This window comes from Neocloeon triangulifer, unplaced genomic scaffold (genome assembly GCF_031216515.1).
Source record: "Neocloeon triangulifer isolate White Clay Creek 2 clone unplaced genomic scaffold, ASM3121651v1 ptg000017l, whole genome shotgun sequence".
NCBI classification, from domain to species: Eukaryota; Metazoa; Arthropoda; class Insecta; order Ephemeroptera; family Baetidae; genus Neocloeon; species Neocloeon triangulifer.
This window is the reverse complement of record NW_026775559.1, coordinates 42,498-59,949: the sequence shown is the minus strand read 5'-3', so window position 1 is coordinate 59,949 and position 17,452 is coordinate 42,498. Positions and strand designations below refer to the sequence as shown.

At 36.3% G+C, this 17,452-nt stretch overlaps 6 protein-coding genes across 16 annotated transcripts in view; 2 read left to right on the top strand and 4 right to left on the bottom strand.

Annotated features, from left to right (window-relative positions):
* LOC132203717 (lachesin-like) overlaps positions 1-4,172 on the bottom strand; it is a 123,825-nt gene extending 119,653 nt beyond the window's left edge. For 3 of the 4 annotated variants that reach the window (XM_059631680.1, XM_059631682.1, XM_059631684.1), the window contains exons 1-2: positions 4,087-4,172; positions 2,640-2,768 (exon numbers count right to left, since the gene is read on the bottom strand). In XM_059631680.1, coding sequence (XP_059487663.1) covers positions 2,640-2,651 — 12 coding nt within the window. In that variant the 5' untranslated portion in view covers positions 2,652-2,768; positions 4,087-4,172. Of the gene's footprint in view, positions 1-2,639; positions 2,769-3,502; positions 3,538-4,086 lie in introns of all 4 variants that reach the window. The other variant, XM_059631681.1, reaches the window with a different exon arrangement.
* A 333-nt stretch (positions 4,173-4,505) lies between these two features.
* LOC132203711 (U3 small nucleolar ribonucleoprotein protein MPP10-like) lies at positions 4,506-7,654 on the top strand. 4 transcript variants are annotated; one of them, XM_059631670.1, is made up of 10 exons: positions 4,506-4,666; positions 5,031-5,228; positions 5,462-5,637; positions 5,700-5,929; positions 6,000-6,290; positions 6,348-6,618; positions 6,696-6,769; positions 6,899-6,999; positions 7,057-7,158; positions 7,225-7,654. In XM_059631670.1, the coding sequence occupies exons 2-10, from the start codon at positions 5,066-5,068 to the stop codon at positions 7,230-7,232; spliced, it is 1,416 nt and encodes a 471-aa protein (XP_059487653.1). In that variant the 5' UTR covers positions 4,506-4,666; positions 5,031-5,065; the 3' UTR covers positions 7,233-7,654. The 4 variants fall into 4 exon arrangements, with proteins under 4 accessions (XP_059487653.1, XP_059487650.1, XP_059487651.1 ...); XM_059631667.1 differs by having other exon boundaries at positions 7,208-7,654; XM_059631668.1 differs by having other exon boundaries at positions 4,526-4,666; positions 5,036-5,228; positions 7,208-7,654.
* On the bottom strand, positions 7,484-9,993 carry LOC132203714 (uncharacterized). The gene is made up of 8 exons (XM_059631678.1): positions 9,876-9,993; positions 9,683-9,778; positions 9,180-9,352; positions 8,709-9,025; positions 8,073-8,652; positions 7,964-8,016; positions 7,792-7,913; positions 7,484-7,732 (listed from the first exon to the last, which is right to left on the bottom strand). Exons 2-8 carry the CDS (start codon positions 9,747-9,749, stop codon positions 7,629-7,631), a joined length of 1,416 nt encoding a protein of 471 aa, XP_059487661.1. The 5' UTR covers positions 9,750-9,778; positions 9,876-9,993; the 3' UTR covers positions 7,484-7,628.
* A 340-nt stretch (positions 9,994-10,333) lies between these two features.
* Positions 10,334-12,922, bottom strand: LOC132203712 (glycylpeptide N-tetradecanoyltransferase 2). The gene is made up of 10 exons (XM_059631672.1): positions 12,763-12,922; positions 12,395-12,597; positions 12,213-12,337; positions 12,067-12,158; positions 11,896-12,012; positions 11,373-11,724; positions 11,196-11,313; positions 10,995-11,140; positions 10,804-10,941; positions 10,334-10,744 (listed from the first exon to the last, which is right to left on the bottom strand). The coding sequence occupies exons 1-10, from the start codon at positions 12,858-12,860 to the stop codon at positions 10,724-10,726; spliced, it is 1,410 nt and encodes a 469-aa protein (XP_059487655.1). The 5' UTR covers positions 12,861-12,922; the 3' UTR covers positions 10,334-10,723.
* A 152-nt stretch (positions 12,923-13,074) lies between these two features.
* LOC132203715 (NADH dehydrogenase (ubiquinone) 23 kDa subunit) lies at positions 13,075-14,122 on the top strand. Its single transcript, XM_059631679.1, has 5 exons — positions 13,075-13,097; positions 13,149-13,231; positions 13,363-13,682; positions 13,739-13,867; positions 13,924-14,122. The coding sequence occupies exons 2-5, from the start codon at positions 13,195-13,197 to the stop codon at positions 14,053-14,055; spliced, it is 618 nt and encodes a 205-aa protein (XP_059487662.1). The 5' UTR covers positions 13,075-13,097; positions 13,149-13,194; the 3' UTR covers positions 14,056-14,122.
* A 73-nt stretch (positions 14,123-14,195) lies between these two features.
* Positions 14,196-17,043, bottom strand: LOC132203713 (vacuole membrane protein 1). Of its 5 annotated transcripts, none has more exons than XM_059631674.1 (8): positions 16,824-17,043; positions 16,454-16,631; positions 15,775-15,995; positions 15,624-15,735; positions 14,978-15,424; positions 14,843-14,923; positions 14,493-14,786; positions 14,196-14,436 (listed from the first exon to the last, which is right to left on the bottom strand). In XM_059631674.1, exons 2-8 carry the CDS (start codon positions 16,595-16,597, stop codon positions 14,293-14,295), a joined length of 1,443 nt encoding a protein of 480 aa, XP_059487657.1. In that variant the 5' UTR covers positions 16,598-16,631; positions 16,824-17,043; the 3' UTR covers positions 14,196-14,292. The 5 variants fall into 5 exon arrangements, with proteins under 5 accessions (XP_059487657.1, XP_059487656.1, XP_059487658.1 ...); XM_059631673.1 differs by having other exon boundaries at positions 16,848-17,043; XM_059631675.1 differs by having other exon boundaries at positions 15,624-15,714; positions 16,848-17,043.
* Between the last annotated feature and the right edge of the window lie 409 nt (positions 17,044-17,452).

Sequence of the window (17,452 nt, the reverse complement as noted above, 5' to 3'; positions counted from 1 at the left end):
CTCTATTTTTTATGTTAGTTTTGCAGAATTTCCACTGCACAGCCAAGAGGAAAATGTGTGATCAATGCACGGTGCACTCTCGAGGGAGTTGACACTGCATTCGCCAATATCGGCAGACAAGGCAGTATACATACGTAGGCGTATATTAGCGCCGGTCCCATCGGCACGTGTGCAGGCACCTTGCGTCCTGATCAAACACCGCACGCCTGCAATATGTCTCAATACCGCCTGTTTATCACAAATTTTATGGGGCCGGTAGGCACGTAACACGCCATAAAATGCTGCTTCACTCTTCTTTATTAAGTTTATCCTCCCCGTGTGGTCCCTCATCTGCCGGCAAGGCGAAAGACAAATTTTGACGGCAGCCGTGCGGAGGTGTCGGCGGCAATTCACCCAACAAGATGTTAGCCGCTTAAGCCTAAGTGACTGCTTTATGGAAATGACGTCCGACCTCTTAATAAAATGGTAATGAAAACGAATATAGTGCCAAATTCATGCTTTTTCTGTCTGAAATAATTTTTTTTTTTTTGAAATACATAAATAAATGAAAAAAAAAGATAATTCTGCGATAAAATGACCAAACAAAAATTATGTTTTTAAAAATATATAAATAAATTTTTAATTTTTTTTTTTAAGTTTTTCCTTAAAAAAGTTTTTTTAAATTTGGAATTAGTTCAGACCTGGTTCAAAAATAGTACGTAACTAGTGCAGAACCGGTTCAGCTGTTCTGGCATCAGTTCTTTACCAGTTTTGAACCAGATCCAAACCAGATTTGAACCAAGGGTCAATTTCTGTCATATAGAATGGTGCCATTTTCATTTATGTTTCGTTTTCTTGAATATATAGAAATAAATTTTTAATTTTTTTTAAATTTTTTCCGTAAATTTTTTTTTTAAATTTGGAATTACTTCAGACCTGGTGCAAAAATAGTACGTAACTAGTGCAGAACCGGTTCAGCTGTTCTGGCATCAGTTCTACACCAGTTTTGAACCAAATCCAAACCAGATTTGAACCAAGGGTCAATTTCTGTCATATAGAATGGTGCCATTTTCATTTATGTTTCGTTTTCTTGAATATATAGAAATAAATTTTTAATTTTTTTTAAAGTTTTTCCTTAAAAAAGTTTTTTAAAATTTGGAATTAGTTCAGACCTGGTTCAAAAATAGTACGTAACTAGTGCAGAACCGGTTCAGTTGTTCTGGCATCAGTTCTACACCAGTTTTGAACCAGATCCAAACCAGATTTGAACCAAGGGTCAATTTCTGTCATTTAGAATGGTGCCATTTTCATTTATGTTTCGTTTTCATGAATATATAGAAATGAATTTTTAATTTTTTTTAAAGTTTTTTCGTACTAAAGTTTTTCAAAATTTGGAATTAGTTCAGACCTGGTTCAAAAATAGTACGTAACTAGTGCAGAACCGGTTCAGCTGTATGTGACATTATTTATTATCTCAAATTTGGTACGAAATTGTGATAAAAAAATTTTGGTACCACATTGTGGTAGCAAAATGTGGTACCATGTATGTTAAAAAGCTTGTTATTTTTTTTATTGTAAATAAATGGAAAAATGTGCGCTGAAAATGAAGATTGAAATAATAATTTTGATATAAAAATCATGTTCACAACCGTTTAAAATTGGCTCCTCTTTTCAAAGCTCTCAAAAGCAAATTTAATGGTGGAATAGAATATAAAATTAAATAGCTTATGTTTAGAATGAGTAATTAATCGCATAATAATATGCTGTTAAAATTCTATCTTGAAAATTGAGCCACTGCTGGTTGAATTTTTATAGATATTTTAATACTAGCCTTAAATCATTCAAGCATTTGCGAGGGAAACTCACGTTTGACCACCACATGGGACTGTCTAGTCTTGAATGAACGCAACATTAAAAAATTCAGTTTCGAAATTGCAGTAACTGCAACTTAAAGCACTTTTAGGCAACCCAAGAAGATTTAAAATATTTGATTATTGCTTCAATTCCTACATTTGTATCAATCAAGAATATTGAATCTTTTTCATCACAAAATTTGAATTTGCTAAAAAAAACTTCTTTATTTAAAACAAAATTTTTTTTTAACAAAATTCAGTTTTAGGATCAGACCTCAGACACCACCTTGTTAACTTTAACCCAGTCTTTCGTCAGAGCAAATTTTTCACGCCTGGCCGTAATGAAGGTGTGAATATTCCAATCACATTTTGCAATCAGAGAGCGGCGGCTCCCAGTGCGTGCGCGCGATATTCCTCTGGACTGAGGTCACTGAATCCATACCAAATGCAATCAACAGCCGGCGGCACCCTTCGCGCTTACAAATGTTGATTTCCGATGGCCTGCGGGAGAGACGCGGCCCTCCAATAAAAATAATGGGAGGCAATGAAGGTGGTCCCCGCTTTGATATTATTTAATCAAATTCGATATTATATTGTGTGCGGAAAAAATATTTTTTGAGAAAATTCGCATCGATTTGCATTTTTGTTTTCTTAAAGAAAAAGCAGCGAAAGGCAAAAGCCGCGCGATTTCCAATCAATCAAGTGATATCAGATGGGGGGATGATTTTTCCTCCCTCCCCGCGCGGAGGGATTAGAGAAGTCATTAAATTATCCTTTGCTCCGCTTTGCATATCAGACTAATCCTACCTCAAGTTTCATAAAACTCCTCCAGCGTAATCCTCGTTGCACGCAGTCAGCACTTTGATTTCCTTATATTCCGCACAAAGCGAACCGAAAAGCTCGAGTCCCTGCTCCCTTCCGACTGCAGGTCCGTCTCTGTAAATGACAAAAACCTTGCATTTTTTTATAGAACAAAAACAAATTTTATTTCAAAACAATAAAAATTTTCTATAAGATAAAATTTAAAAATAAAATATTTCTCATGTACAAAATATGTATTTCTAGAGAAGGAACTTTCTGAGAAAAAAAAATAAATTTTGAAATATGGTGTATTCCGTTACAGGCAGCAATTGCCTTAGTGATAATATATAATTAAAAATACAAAATGCAAAAAGAGGAATAATTAATTCATTGATTATCCTTTAAAAATGTAAATTTTCACAAGAATGTTTTTAACTAATCAGGAGAAGTTGTTAATATATGGTTGCTGTGTATGCTTTTTTTTTTATTTTTGTTGTGAAATCATACTCCGTCTTTAAATAATTGAGACGATTTCTGATTAAAAGTTGAAATTTGGGTTTTAATTTGTTTTCCGAGAGTTGATTTTCTCGCTCAGTTTCTGAATCCACATTTTTTTTATTATTTAAAACGCATTCAATTGTTTAACATTGAAGTTGGCGTAAATGAGGTGAGTATAATCATATCGAAGAGACTGACTATCTAGATATTTTTTTTACATTAATTAATTCGACGAACTTGATCATCAACTTGAGTTCATCTTTGTGAAAAAATTGAACTTTTTATCTTTAGATTTTTTTATGGATACAACCCATTATATTATCCGCAGGCCCTGCCTCTTATATTGACAATTAAAATGTAATTAATCCCACCTGGAACATTTCCACTCCCCGCCGGAACAACCAACCTAAAGCCAAATACAAACGGCTCTACAAGTTTCGGATTTCGGATACGGTACATGCGACCCTATTTCATTTGCAAGAAAAACACAAAAATAATATATGTTAAAATGTTTTCCAATTTCGCTGATTTTTTTTTTTGTATATTTTTCTTCCTCAATGAAATAGGGTCTAGGGTCGCAGACCGTGACTGAAACTGGTAGAGCCATTTGTTATTTAAAAAAAAAAACAATTTCTGCAAAACGTGTAAAAAGCCTGATCTCTTCATTTCATCCATCTCCTCAAGTGTCAACTTCTTCAATTAAAATATAATATGATTGCAATTTCAATTTGCAAAACAATCAATTTTTGTATTCTCGACGGGGGTCGAAAAGATAGGTGTGGGACCGCACTGACAAAATGAGAGTGGGTACTGTAAAATTGGCTGAATAGTTTAATAAGTACATAAAAGGACATAAATAAACTCCATAATAATTATACTACATATCCTTAAAATAAGGTCATGAAAACTTGGACGTATAATGAGAAAGGTAGATAATAACGTGAAGTATACATACGTGTCACTATAAAATGCAAAAAAAATGCATGTCGCTGCGGCTATGGCAGCCGCCGGCACACTACACATGTCTGTCGTCTGCGCTTTTTGGTGCTTGTGAGGAACAAAAATTTGATGAATGTGAAAGTGAGCTTTGGCCGGGTAAAAGTTGCTCACCAAATTTTTCTCCTAAAGAATTCCGGCAATCGTGAATCGTGATGTTTGCGACTTTGCGCTCGCCGCTCACTTCTCACTTTGCTGAAGAATTGTTCCGACTTGCAATGCTTAACTCTGCATGCACTTGCACAGTGTTGCACGCACAGCACATTTTGCACAATTCCGAATTTGAAAATAAATCAGATTCTTGCCATTCTTGGTAGCCACTCTTGAATTCCTAGCTGGGCTACGTGACATGATTGTCATGATTCATGTCTCGATGTATCCAATGAAAAGCGCCGACGCCGCCGCCTCCACCTCCAGTAGCTGAAAAACGGTTTCTCGTTGCATTTTGGATCCAGTCAGCAATGAGAGTAAGGCCTTAAGGTCAGCAGGTCACGTATGCGCTGCAACCTTATCAATAACGTGGGAAACTCGAGCGAGAGGTGAAAAAAGTTGTTTCCTGCACAAATATCGTGTGGCACAAAACCCACCTACAAAATTCATTTTTTAAATTCTTTTACAAAATTTCCAAAATTTGAATTATAGTTCACCCTGGCTCCTGCATCGATTTTAATTATTCATATACATTACATTTTTCAGTATAATTACTTACAACTAACCTTTCTCTAAAATAAATGATCCCTCTTTTTCACATAAAAAATTTAAAAAAAAAATGGAACCGTTCCGTTCATCCCAATTAATTGCATGCTGTCCCCGCTATTTTGCTACATCTAAATTTATTTTTATTTTTAAATCATGTTCAATTTTTGTTTTATTATCGTTTGCAGTCTCAATAAAATTTTACAGAACAGTTGCTACAACGAATTTCCTGTGAACCCAGCATGGCACACAACGACAGATCGAAATCAAAGCAAAAAAAATTGCCTCTACCAAACTCTGGTTCTCTGAGTCCACGTCATTTGCGAAATGTGACTGTAAGAAGGAATAGAAGCACCACACAATCTCAGCCGACAGAAGAGGAAGAAATTGATGCTCAGCTTGAAGGTATAAAATGATTTATTCACATATTTTAAGTTTTTTGACTAGAAATTTACCATAAAAAATGTGTCCTTTTTTAAATACATAAATACTTGTAATATTTATTAGCAGAGGAGAAGATTTTAAATTACTGAGATTACTCAGATAATATTAATGTTAAATATTTTCATTTGTCAACAATATCAATCCAGTTCAATTTAATATATATAAATTATATATCATTAATATGTTTTTCAAAGCAATGGGGTTGGATACAAGTGACCTGGAAAGCTTAGATGAAAAGAAAAATATGCTGAAAGCTTTGAAGAACTCAACCACTGAAGGTTCCCTGCAGAATGAAAGTGTGCTGTCTGAAACTGATCCATTTGAAACTTCTTCGTTCGAAACAGCTTGCGGGTCTTCTAATGCCTCAAATGTGATGCCTTTTTATTCTTATATTCTCTGTGTATTTCCTTTAATATAATTTTGCTATCATAGATTGATGAAGAGATTACCGTCAAAGATGAGCAAAAAGAACTTGTTTACAGTCGTAAGCAAAGGCTGCAGAAGATTGAGGAGGAGATCTTTGAGCACATGCGTAATTGGACACGTGCAGATCAAGAAGATTACGAAAAATTGATGTCAAACAAGGTTTTTACTTTCGAGTCCTACTCTGATGATGATGAAGACCTTACATTTGAGAGAAAGAAGAGAGTGGATGAAAATAGGTACGCATTCTTGAGTTTACAGAACTTTTTTACCTTTGAAGAATGCATGCATTATAATTCATTATTTTAGTTTCACATGGTACTACACCAAAGAATCTGGATTAACAAAGATGCAGCATCATGAGAAAGTTGCAAATAAAATGGAGAAATTGTCTTTGATGGCTATGCAGAAGGATGTCGACAGTGAATTACAAGAAAAAGATGACACCAATTGGGATTGGGGTTTGCAAGATGCTGTCAATGTTCCATACAGGAAAGTGGTTGAATTCAACAAGCGCCAAGAATTGCTCAACAAATTAGAGGGAACAAGCACAAGTTCAAACTGGATTGGAGGCATAGGAGCAATGGGATCAAAGATAATGTAAATAATGAAATTTAAATTTAAGACAAACTTAATTAAACGTGTCATTTGATGCAGCAATAAGTTCTCAGGGCGAGACCCCAAGAAACCCTCATTCCCATCCCATCCTGATGCCTTGGATAGCAACGATGATGATGATGATGACATTTTTCAAGAGTCCAATCACAATACATTCCTAGATGGCAAGAACAAGGCCGGTAGAGGAAGAGGAGCCAAGTCAGCCAAGCGAGGTGCTAAGAGCTATGCAGGGACTCCTTCAAAGCCCCAAACATCTGGAACGGTACGGAAGCAAGCAACTACAGTGCGAAGCACAAAGGACGAATCCAAGGTGATTCTAAGTGTATATATGTATATAATATATGAATTAAATTATAAGGATGATTTTAATTTGTGATATTGTTTTAGAAACACGCCTCTAGTGACCCTCAGGCTACTTTGGATGTTGATGCCGACAAGGAGCAACAAATTGAGTTGAAAAAGTTTGTATATTTTAATTTTTATGTTACAATTTGAAGTATATTAGAAGTCATATTCCCACAAAACTTTGCATGAGAGTGTCTTACAAAGAGGATAATATATAATTTTTTTCTAAATATAAATTTATTCAGATGCCCTACATGCGGGGTCACCATTCCTGAAAATGTCCTTGAAAGTACTCATCGTGAGAAATGCTCCCAAAAATCCAAAAACCTGGGATTGAACAAAGAAGGTAACCCTGAATAAAAGCTTTTAACAAAAACAAATATTTTGAATTTTAACTTTTAAGATGTGATGAAACAGTTGGTTGAAGATTGGGAGAGTGATGATGATGATACCATACTAAACGCAGATATTACAAGGGGTGTAAAGAGAGGGCCGGAAACCGAAGGTACAGCTTTTGAATAACCTATTTACATTTTGATTGTTTCTTACTACAGGTGCTAATGAATTCAAGGAAACTGATGAATCAAACGTGGAGAGCTGCCATGCTACAAAGAGGAGCCGCCAAAATCTAAATTAAAAATATAACACATAGCTATAGGTGATGTGCTCTCAACTTAAATGATCAAAGGAGATGCAATCCAACAAAAGAAATTATATTTCAAACCAACAAGCGTGGCATTGTTATATTTCTTGGATATTCAAAAAGCCCAAAAATAATTTTGTGTTACTCATAAATATTCCTATTTCCACATTGAAAAGCACAAAAAAAATTACAATAATTAGAGTTTTAATCGGTTCTAATGTACATTGTGTATTGAAATTGAGCTCCCACAAGAAATTAAAAATTTTCTTATTAATAGTGGATGTCAATTGAAATTTGGTTACATGCTCAAGTCCGAAATACAAGTATTTTTCTTACAAATTTTCCAAACATTTCTTTTCCACCATAGTTTCCTCACATGCATCGCTCAAGTCCGAATCATCACTTCTTGAATCGTTAAGATTGTTGACTGGCTTGTCTACATGTTGTCAGAGAACAAATAGATACAATTTTATGTGGGGCATTAAATTAATTTACCATTCGAGAACATGGTCTGGATGGATGGTACTATCCCATGGGCTGCCTGTTTGCTCAGGCACTTACTCATGTGCTTTTCTCTTAAAAATTCGCCAGGCAATTCAATGTGGCAAAATGGGCAGCTATAAAATTAAAGTTAAGATTTATAATAACAAAATATTATAAGTTCTACCGTCCATCAACTAGCTCAGTATTTGAGCTACGGTCACAAAGATCAAAATGGGCCTGCAATTTCAAAGCGATATTAATAATATCAAAGTTTTTGTTAATGGAAGGAATACCTCAATTTCAAATTTGTCGAATTTGCAAAAGCACAGTGGGCAGTCCAGTAGATCGTCTGGAACCAAAGGTTGCACCTGAGGAGATTGAGATCCCTCAACCACTATATCATCGTCTTCTTCCATTTCTTTCACTGGACTGAAATTTGTTTCGTTGCTAGGCCCAGGCTTCACTTTGTTGACATTTTCATCTTCTAAATTTATAAGTCTGGGCTTGATAACAATTTTCTTAGGCGAAGACACCTTTTTAGCTTTTGGAGACTTGAAATCATCATCACTGTCATCATTACTTCTATTGTCTTCGCTTTCTGAGAGACGTCTCTTCTTAGCATAAGTTTGCTTGTCCTTAGGAATCACTTCACTGTAGGGAACTTCTTTAGGTATAAATCCATAAGGCAACAACTCATAAATTGGAATTTCTCGATTGTAACAGTCACCATTTTTTGTGAAACGCATTAGAAATTGCAAATTAGACAGCTCTTGTCTGGCAGATTTTTCAGTTAGTTTTTCCATCTCCCTATTAACTGCACAGAAGTGCTCTTCCTTAGAGATTCCAAGCTTTGCATCAAAATACCAAGGAACTCTGAAATTAGGGTGAAATTTTTAGTAACATCGCTAAAAAATAAATCCTTTCAGTACCTATTGCACTCAGCTTTGAGTTTTTGTTGTGCTTTCAAGTGTACTTCACAGGATAGGGCCACTTCCTGGGAAGGTTCAACCTGGTGATCCAAGATATTCATGCCCGACGACAAAATTTGAAACTGTTCGAACTCGCTAGGTGACGGAGCTGTTTTTTCAACGAGCTGGGTTTCAGTCTTTTTCGGAGATGTTGCTGGGCTTTGGGGTACGTCTTCATATGAGTTATATGATTGGAAACCAGAAGATTGATCAGCAGCTTTTCTGTTTTCTTTGGAGCTGAAGTCACTGCATTCTGTGCTTTCATTGCTGTCATCAATCTAAAACAGACAATGAAACATTAAAATAAAATATTCATTGAAGCTTCCTCTCATCATATAAACTTGAACATTTTTCCCATTATACATAATGAATTACTGTTATATTTAAGAACAGTTTTTTATGATTTTTTTTTTTTACTTTACAGTGAATTACTTGAACAACAATATTGTCTCCTTTGTTCTTCTCTAAAGTTGTTGACGATACAACTGCCCCATCTTTAGGGGCATCCACCATATGCATACTTTGGTTCTTGGAATCCTTTATGGCTTGGAGAAGTTGCCTCTTTTCCTCCAAACTCATGTCATCGAATTCATTCATACCTTCATCTGTAAAATGTAAAAAACGTTTACATTGTATGTACATACTCAAATCAATTTAAATAAAATTGCATTTTCAAACAAAATTAAAAATTAACAAGGAAAAATCTAAATTTACCAAGGAAAGAGAATGTTCTTTTTGTTGCTCTTGATAAATAAACAAACCCGGAAGGTAAAACGTACATACAAAATTACAAACTATTACTATTACCAACAAGTTTAGAAAATTGAAATTACGGGATTAGGGATTATATTGGAGACCTTAAAATGTGGTTCAACGTTTAAAGAAAAATTTGTGATTGAGAGCAACAAAAGTTTGTAATATTTCTAGATACGTGCCTTCCAAAGCTGAATTAAGCGACTCTTCTTCCGTCGGCACCTCACGTGACCGAATTTTTCTGACCATTTTGCAAGGAGCGCAGTCGGTTGGAAAATCTGCCAAATATTATGAAATAAAAATGATTTAACTGTTCGGTGTCGGTCGAGAAAAAACACTAGTCATTAATGTTTTCAGAAAATTGATTGGACTTACCAGTTCTCTCAATTACTATGAATTATCAACGTTTCTGTAAAGAAATAATCTCTCTGCTGTTCCTTGCAACGCACATGCTAGTCATAAACAAATAACAAACTCACGCGGCCAATCAGGACACTGTTAGTGAGACGTCACTAAACGGTTTCGACCAATCAAAATATTAATCATGAGCGAGGATTTAGCGGTAAATACAAAAAATGTCTGATTGCAAAATTTTAAATGCCATCAGGTTATATATTTAATTTATCTTCCGTGTTTTAAGGTTTCACAAGAAAAATAATATAATACACTGAATATTTCTGAACATAAATAAGAAATTAAAAATTGTGAAACTTTATAATAAAAATTAAAATACCGCAACAACGTAATAATGACCGCTCCCCCTTACGTATTTCATTTATAGGGACCCTCCTTCTATTAATACTTCTAGTCCATATTTTCAAAATTTTGCCATTTTATATTTATGTAATTAGCCGTTAAACAAAATTTGTAATTCTTATTTTATTAGAATAATGGAGGTGTGAACAATTAGCCACTAATATTTGTCGGCTCTTTTAAGAGATTCTCAGCGCCCTCTTAGGAAATACATAGTATTTTAAAATCCGAGTCGATCAATAAAAATCAGCGAGAAATAAATGAATAATAAAAGAGAGCCAGGTAATGTTAAAGACAATTTTGTTTTGAATTGAACATTATTTTAAATTTTAATGATACTTGCGTCCCATTTAAATTCTCAAGTAAAAAAGAAGGACTACAAACAGTGGTGCATAATTCTTGAATTCAATTTTTGCATCTTGTGTAGAAACTGAAATCACAGCTTGCTCCTAAACTATATTGGAGAATCTTCACTGCAAAACAAGTCCAATCTGGAAATTAAAATGTTGTTAATTTGATTTCAAAGTTGCAAAATAAACCAGATCCATACTTTGTGAGGGGGGATGGATGGACAACGCCAGTTGTAGAGGTAATACTGCAGGTTACCATCTCCTTTACCAAACTTAAGCTCCTTCAGAAACTCTTTATTCTCCATCAAATCAAGAGCGTTGAAAACGTCAAATCCGCTCTGCAAATTAATTTTATTAAAATTGCATCCAAAATTGAAGAAAAAAATCATACATTTTTGGCAGATATTAGAGCATCATTCATCAAATCGATCAGAGGTGTACAGGTGCTGACGTTGTAAAAGGAGTAGGCCGCCTTGAGAGACTTGTGTATGGGGTGATTCATTACAGTCGAGGGAAGAGTATAGAAGCTCACAAAATCTGGTAAAAAAAAAAATTACTAAATTTTTCTTGAGAGGAGCCACCACAACTTTACCTGTGATTTTTCCATTTTTCTCAACCACATAAGCATCAACAATGCCTGGTCGTGGAAAGAACCAATGTTTGAAGTCTTCTTTGGAAAACACCGGTGCCAGGTCAAATTTTTCCAAGTACTAGATCCACAAGAAAACAACTGTAGTTTCTTATTAATGTGATTTTATGTAATGTATACCTTATTTAGAATGGCATGAGTTTTGTCTAACTCTTGCAAAGTCAGAATCTTAAAACCCTCTGTCTTTGGCATATCTGGCAGTTTATTTAACTTGAGCGTTCGCTGCAAGGTCATGTTCCTTGCAAGATGAGAGAACTTGACCTCAATCAGCTTCTTAGGGTTGAGGGAGCGGTGGTAGTAACGGCAAGCGCCCACGGGTTTTGGCAAAACGACCCCAGCCGTGTAAACAGCTTGAAAGATTCCCTGCTGATTTACGCGGCGGGTGATTTCTCTGATCAACACAGGAGCCACTCTCTTGGAACGCAACTTCTTATGCACACATAAAAAGTTGATCTCTACCATGCGCTGCACTCTGTATAAAAATTGATAATTTCTATTAAATAAAAATAAAAATTTACATTTGTGTAAAATAGTAATTTTTTAACATGAAGCAACTTCAAAACAAAAATATTATTTAAAATCTCGATCTTGTATGGTATTTAAAAAGTATAATTCCATCAAAAAGCAACTAGTAAAAACTGACTTGTTGTAGATGCGGATAGAAGCAGGAATGGCAGATATAAATCCCACAAGGCGATTATTTTTGGTGACACGAACTCCGCAATGCCACTGTGAAAGCCATCCTGGAGGCTGCAGGGCCCTGCAGTTTATGTAGAATTTAATAAATATTCTTGTAAGGAGTGTTTAATTTTACCATTTCAAGAAATCCTGGGGATAGTCAAACCTGAAAAGACTATCGTCATCCTCTACATAATTCTCATTAAGCAAAGTGTATAGTTCTGTCAACTGAAATTGAAAAAAATGTAAGGCCAAAACAACATAATAGTTCATGTTTCTTACAACAAGTGGATCGTTCAAATCCAGGGTATCCCACTGAAAACCATCTGGCAGCGAGTATGGCTCTTGCCTGATTTCCGCAGCGGTTTTGTCAGGTTCGATTGATTCATTGCTAGTTATTTTTTCGTCTTCAAATAAATGTAAAGCGATGAGATTTTGTAAATTTTAAATTAAAATCGAAATACCCATTTTAGGCACTGGTTGCGTGTTCCAAAATTGGTATTGCTTTTGAAGTGCCTCTTCCTGAGTTTTTGCCGGTTTGTGTTGCATCGTGAGCATTTCCATGGCAGCTTTGATGCCTTCAATTGAAATACTGCTGCGGCCTTCATCTTGCTTTGCTTCTTCTTCAGCTTGGGCAGCTTCGTGCTTCCTCCTTCTTTTTTTCGCACTGCAAAGACGTTAATTTTTAATGACCACTGAAACAGTATGTGTAGCATGACACGGAAAAAAACATCAGAGTCACATGGAGGACTTTCATTTGCGATTTGCTTTGAAAGTACAGTGACGATAGCATTTTTATGACACAAAATGGATAACTCAGACGAAATTCAACCTTTTAGACAGAGGTGCTTTGGTGCCTCCGTCGGCTTTTTGATTTAAATCACAGGAATTCGACTCTCCAGTCGCCAAACCTTCCTCGCTGTCAGCCATTTTTCTTTTCAGCTGCCGAGTGCCGAGCCGAAGCTGCGCCTTGCAATCGATTGAAGCGCCTCTTTTAGTGTACATACGTACAATTTTATGTTTTATTTTTATGTACAGACAAATTATACGTGTCAGGTGTCTACTTTTCAAATTTTAAATCGGTCATACATTGAGCCTGTTATCCAAATTAATCTTTAAATATTTGTTTATTCTTTTTTAGATTCAGTATTCTGTGTCTAGGTCCAGGTAAAATTAAATACATATACCACATATACATAAATTAACTCTTGATTCTAGAATATTTTGAATTTCGCGCTATTTTGATCGAGAGAGTTGGTCGAACATGGCGGCACTCAAATTATTTTCGCTGCAAAGGACAGGTAAAAATCAAGTTTTATACGTTTATTGGCTAAAATTTACACGATTATGCTATTTATTGGAACTAATAAATTGCGTTTTTAAAATTTATCAAATAAAACGCCACTTTATTTCAAGGCTTTCGTATTTTTAGCTGCGCCTTTGATGAGGTCTGCTGTCCTGCTTGCACCCCAACAGCGAGGATGCTACAAAATTGTCACGCCAAAGGATCCAGACATGTCCTTCACGGACATCACTGACAGAGCAGCTAACACCATGTTCTGGACTGAGTTGGCGAGAGGTTTTGGTGTGACTTTAGCGCACATTTTCAAGGAACCAGCTACCATAAATTACCCATTCGAGAAGGGCCCCTTGAGCCCCAGGTTCCGAGGCGAGCACGCCCTGAGGAGGTACCCCTCTGGTGAGGAACGTTGCATTGCCTGCAAGCTGTGTGAAGCCATCTGCCCTGCACAGGTATAAATTTTTTATTAAAAATTTAATTATTGCATAAACGTTGTTCGTTTCATTAGGCAATTACAATCGAAGCCGAAGAGCGAGCTGACGGGAGTAGGAGAACCACAAGATATGATATCGATATGACCAAATGCATCTACTGTGGATTCTGCCAAGAAGCCTGCCCTGTCGATGCAATTGTTGAGGTACCTTTTAGCCATCAAAATTTTCTGCTTGGCCTTAAGTTCTTTAATTACTACAGGGCCCAAATTTTGAGTTTTCCACTGAGAGCCACGAGGAACTGCTCTACAACAAAGAGAAGCTTTTGGCCAACGGTGACAAGTGGGAATCTGAAATTGCTGCTAACATCCAAGCTGACCACCCATACCGTTAAAAGAATTGTGAATAGAAAAGTTGTATAATCCTTGTTATGTAATAAATAATCATACAAATTAAACTTCCTCAACATTGAAATAAAATTTCAGCAATTAATATTTAAAAAAGGTTTCAATTGTGAAAGGAAATTGCATACAATTATTTCCAACAACACAAGTTTTATTCAGGGCACAGGGAATGTATATTAAATTCACTTAGCTTCACAAGGGGAATGACTAAAGCACAGCTCACTTGACTAGTCTGTGGCCACCTTGTTTGCGTTTTCTTGTTTATGTATCCTCTTGTGGTATGCCTGAGCCAGTGAGTTAACAATTGAGATGACAAAGTAAAACACCATCAAAATGACAAGCTTTTCAAACAAGGACGCCAGCAAGCTTCCCTGTAAGGAAATATCATTGAAGACTTTCAAAGAGAATATATGTTAATTTGTCTTACAGATTGGCCGTCGCTGGACGTCTTTGCTCCAACCTTTCTGTGCAGTTTGCTTTTTTGTCTGGCAAGAAACTCCTTGAAAGGCTCCTGAACCTTGGGCCCTATGTAAGGGACGCGGGCGAGCATTGTCACAGCTGCCTCAACAAGAGGCTCATTGAAAGCAATTATGACGAATAATTTTTGTATGTGCATTTTGATGACCGCTTTTCCAATCAGGGTTGCACCAAAGAATGTCCAAAAAGGGACCAGGAAGTGACCGCAGGTTATGCCAGCCAGGTCAAAGAGAGGGTTTGGGATCTGAAAAATATTTTGTTGAGGAAATGTCTTCTCTAAGAAAGTTTGTGTTTAAATACCGAGGCACATGCGAGAATGCCAAAAAATCCAACTTTTTCCACAAGTTTCTCAACTCCTAGTTTAGTTCTCTCGACAATAGTCTGTAATAAGTAACACTTCATACATGTTGAACAAATTAAGTACAAAATACGTACCATTTCTTCGTGGTTTTGCTGCTTTCTCTGAAGCTCTTCAAAGTCTCGGAGTTCATCGTCGTCGTCCTCATCCTCGTCCGTTCCTCCTGAGAGTCTGGCTGCTCTTGCCATAAAATAAGGAGGAAGCTCACCCAAGGCAGTACCAGCGCCCCACATGAAGGCCTCCAGTCTTACTTTGGCCATGATGGCCAGCACAGCTGACCAGACCGATGTTGTGGCCTCCCAACTTGCACTGGGATGGTCAGGACAGACGATCTCGTCGGGATAGGGCGGCGCAGGAAAGTCAAGACTGTGGCATTCGTATGCTGCCAGTGTCACTGAGGCTATGTGTGGGCCAAGGTAGAGAAGAAAAGTATGCAGTCCAGTGCCGAGGCCAACAGAGGAAAGAACCCCCAGGCCTACCCAGTACGTGCACCACCACATTTGTTTGAGGAAGGGCTCGATGACCTAGGATTTAATTAATTTTTATTAACCAATGACTAACAACTTCATTAATGTAAAATATGCATCACTTTCTAATTGGATTGAAATAATATGCATAATATGCATCTGCAGCAATTTTTGAAATTGATAAAGTTAGCATCAGGAATTATGGAATGTGCGGAATTGTGATTAAACAATTTAATGATATTATTTATCTACTGACCTTTTGATGTGGCCCCTGCACATTGAATAAAAAGGCTATGGCCGCTGTTAATAGAAGGACCATTGTCATCAATACTCTATGCTGCATCATTCTAAAGCAGGATAAAAATGAGCTAACAAAATTAAATTTGCAAAAAATTTTAATTTCTTACTTTTTTAAAGAAGATCTTAAAAAATGAGTCATTTCCAAAGTGGCATAATACAAAGTGAGAAAAGGGCGGCGCCATAATACAAGTTTGGCACGCTCTTTCTTGAGCTCCTCTCGGTGCATCGCCACCTTATTTTTGGTGGACCCGTTGACCTGAGGGTCGGATTTCGTTCGACGAGACACTCCCGACATTGAGCTGGAAAAGCTGTTTTCCAACCGCTGTTGCTGAAAATTCCAAAAATAATATTTTAAATAAGAAAATGTTCAATAAAAAAAGTTACGAATGGAGGGTCAATATTGATGACTGTGTAGGCCATTGTGAGAGGAACTATTGGGTCATTGGGGTGCAATGGGGCAAAGGGCATATCAGGCATGCAAACAAAATAAATTTTTTTTTAAATCATAAAAGTTCACACTTTGTTTCAGTAAATATGTATATTATTTTTGGTGCAAAAATATATGTACAGCAAATAATTTTTTTTACTATTATGCGATTATGTACTTATAACTAGAAGGCATCAGAAAATATAGAAGGGCAAAGTTTTAAATGTGCCAATAAAGAAATTCAGAAATAAAGGGGAAAACAAACATGCGTCTCAAATTTCTCAATGACAATGACGAAATTAAATTGGTGCGTAGAAAACAGACTCGTCTGCTCTGATGTTGATCAATCTCAAAATTACCAATTCTGTCTTATTGCCGGATGTTTTGAGACCTCTTCGTTTCAGCTCAGCCTTGATCTGCTCCTTAGTTTGAGCCTGTGGTTCCTCGTTAGTCTTATTCGCCCTACTACTTTTCGTCTTTCGCTTGACGCTAGAAGAACCCATGGTCTGCGATGGGCTTCAGCAGAAATGCCGTCACCTTAAAACGCATGCAGTTTTCTCATTCAATTAAGGAAAGCTGAAAGACCACAGGAAAGCCACAGGGAGAGAAGACTTTCATATGAGCGGTTCAACATTTTAGAGAGAATTTGTTAGTATAAAATATCGCGAGCAGAAGGAAAAATAAAATGCAAGGTGGCCAAACAAAATAATTCACTCGCCCATCTGGCACCTGCCAAAATTGCCGAGAACACACCTCAATTTCTCGGGACGACTGCTCGCTCTGTTCAGGTGGGTTGTTTGTCAGTGGTCAACAAGAGTAGCTCATGGCGCACTAGAAACCCTCGTTAACGTCTTAATTCCGCTCAATATCGGAGAAACGGAGGATCATTGCAATGCATTTTCACCTCAATCAATTTCTAAAACCCTTTTCTCCTCAAACCATCACGTCATGTACGTCACCGCATGTTGTACCAACAAAAAATAAAATTCACCGAAGTCCAACTCGAGCAATAAGTCCACCGCAAACGAAAAATTTGTGAGGATTCCGAAAGTTAAAAATTTTATATTGTATTAAATTTTGTTTTTTACCATAATAATTATTATCCTGCGCATGTTCAATAATTCAAATTTTATTCCAATTTCATGAAAAATTACTTTCATGTCAACTTCAGTTGGCAGCAATAAAATCAACAAATTTCAATTGTCAATGTTGACAGCATTACAAAGTTTACTCTTTTAACTACGAAACCATTTTTAATGTCATGAAATGCTGTATTAATAGTATATGTATTATAAAAGAATTAAAAAACTAATTATTTAACAGCTGAAAGTGAAAAAAAAGTAAAAACAGAAAAATTG

What these genes read in the sequence shown, in the direction of transcription:
- LOC132203712 (XM_059631672.1), bottom strand. Translation starts at nt 12,860, where the DNA reads ATGGCTGACAGCGAGGAAGGTTTGGCGACTGGAGAGTCGAATTCCTGT. An exon ending in CTCATGCCATTCTAAATAAG is followed by an intron (nt 11,314 to 11,372) that starts GTATACATTACA and finishes TTGTGGATCTAG; the next exon opens with TACTTGGAAAAATTTGACCT. An exon ending in CTCTAATATCTGCCAAAAAT is followed by an intron (nt 10,942 to 10,994) that starts GTATGATTTTTT and finishes ATTAATTTGCAG; the next exon opens with AGCGGATTTGACGTTTTCAA.
- LOC132203714 (XM_059631678.1), bottom strand. Translation starts at nt 9,749, where the DNA reads ATGGTCAGAAAAATTCGGTCACGTGAGGTGCCGACGGAAGAAGAGTCG. An exon ending in CTCAAAGCTGAGTGCAATAG is followed by an intron (nt 8,653 to 8,708) that starts GTACTGAAAGGA and finishes CCCTAATTTCAG; the next exon opens with AGTTCCTTGGTATTTTGATG. An exon ending in TCGACAAATTTGAAATTGAG is followed by an intron (nt 8,017 to 8,072) that starts GTATTCCTTCCA and finishes TTGAAATTGCAG; the next exon opens with GCCCATTTTGATCTTTGTGA.
- LOC132203715 (XM_059631679.1), top strand. Translation starts at nt 13,195, where the DNA reads ATGGCGGCACTCAAATTATTTTCGCTGCAAAGGACAG. An exon ending in ATTTTCGCTGCAAAGGACAG is followed by an intron (nt 13,232 to 13,362) that starts GTAAAAATCAAG and finishes TCGTATTTTTAG; the next exon opens with CTGCGCCTTTGATGAGGTCT. An exon ending in CTGTCGATGCAATTGTTGAG is followed by an intron (nt 13,868 to 13,923) that starts GTACCTTTTAGC and finishes TAATTACTACAG; the next exon opens with GGCCCAAATTTTGAGTTTTC.
- LOC132203713 (XM_059631674.1), bottom strand. Translation starts at nt 16,597, where the DNA reads ATGGGTTCTTCTAGCGTCAAGCGAAAGACGAAAAGTAGTAGGGCGAAT. An exon ending in AGCAAAACCACGAAGAAATG is followed by an intron (nt 14,924 to 14,977) that starts GTACGTATTTTG and finishes TACTTATTACAG; the next exon opens with ACTATTGTCGAGAGAACTAA. An exon ending in CGTCCAGCGACGGCCAATCT is followed by an intron (nt 14,437 to 14,492) that starts GTAAGACAAATT and finishes ATTTCCTTACAG; the next exon opens with GGAAGCTTGCTGGCGTCCTT.
- LOC132203711 (XM_059631667.1), top strand. Translation starts at nt 5,066, where the DNA reads ATGGCACACAACGACAGATCGAAATCAAAGCAAAAAAAATTGCCTCTA. An exon ending in GCACAAAGGACGAATCCAAG is followed by an intron (nt 6,619 to 6,695) that starts GTGATTCTAAGT and finishes ATATTGTTTTAG; the next exon opens with AAACACGCCTCTAGTGACCC. An exon ending in GAGAGGGCCGGAAACCGAAG is followed by an intron (nt 7,159 to 7,207) that starts GTACAGCTTTTG and finishes TTCTTACTACAG; the next exon opens with GTGCTAATGAATTCAAGGAA.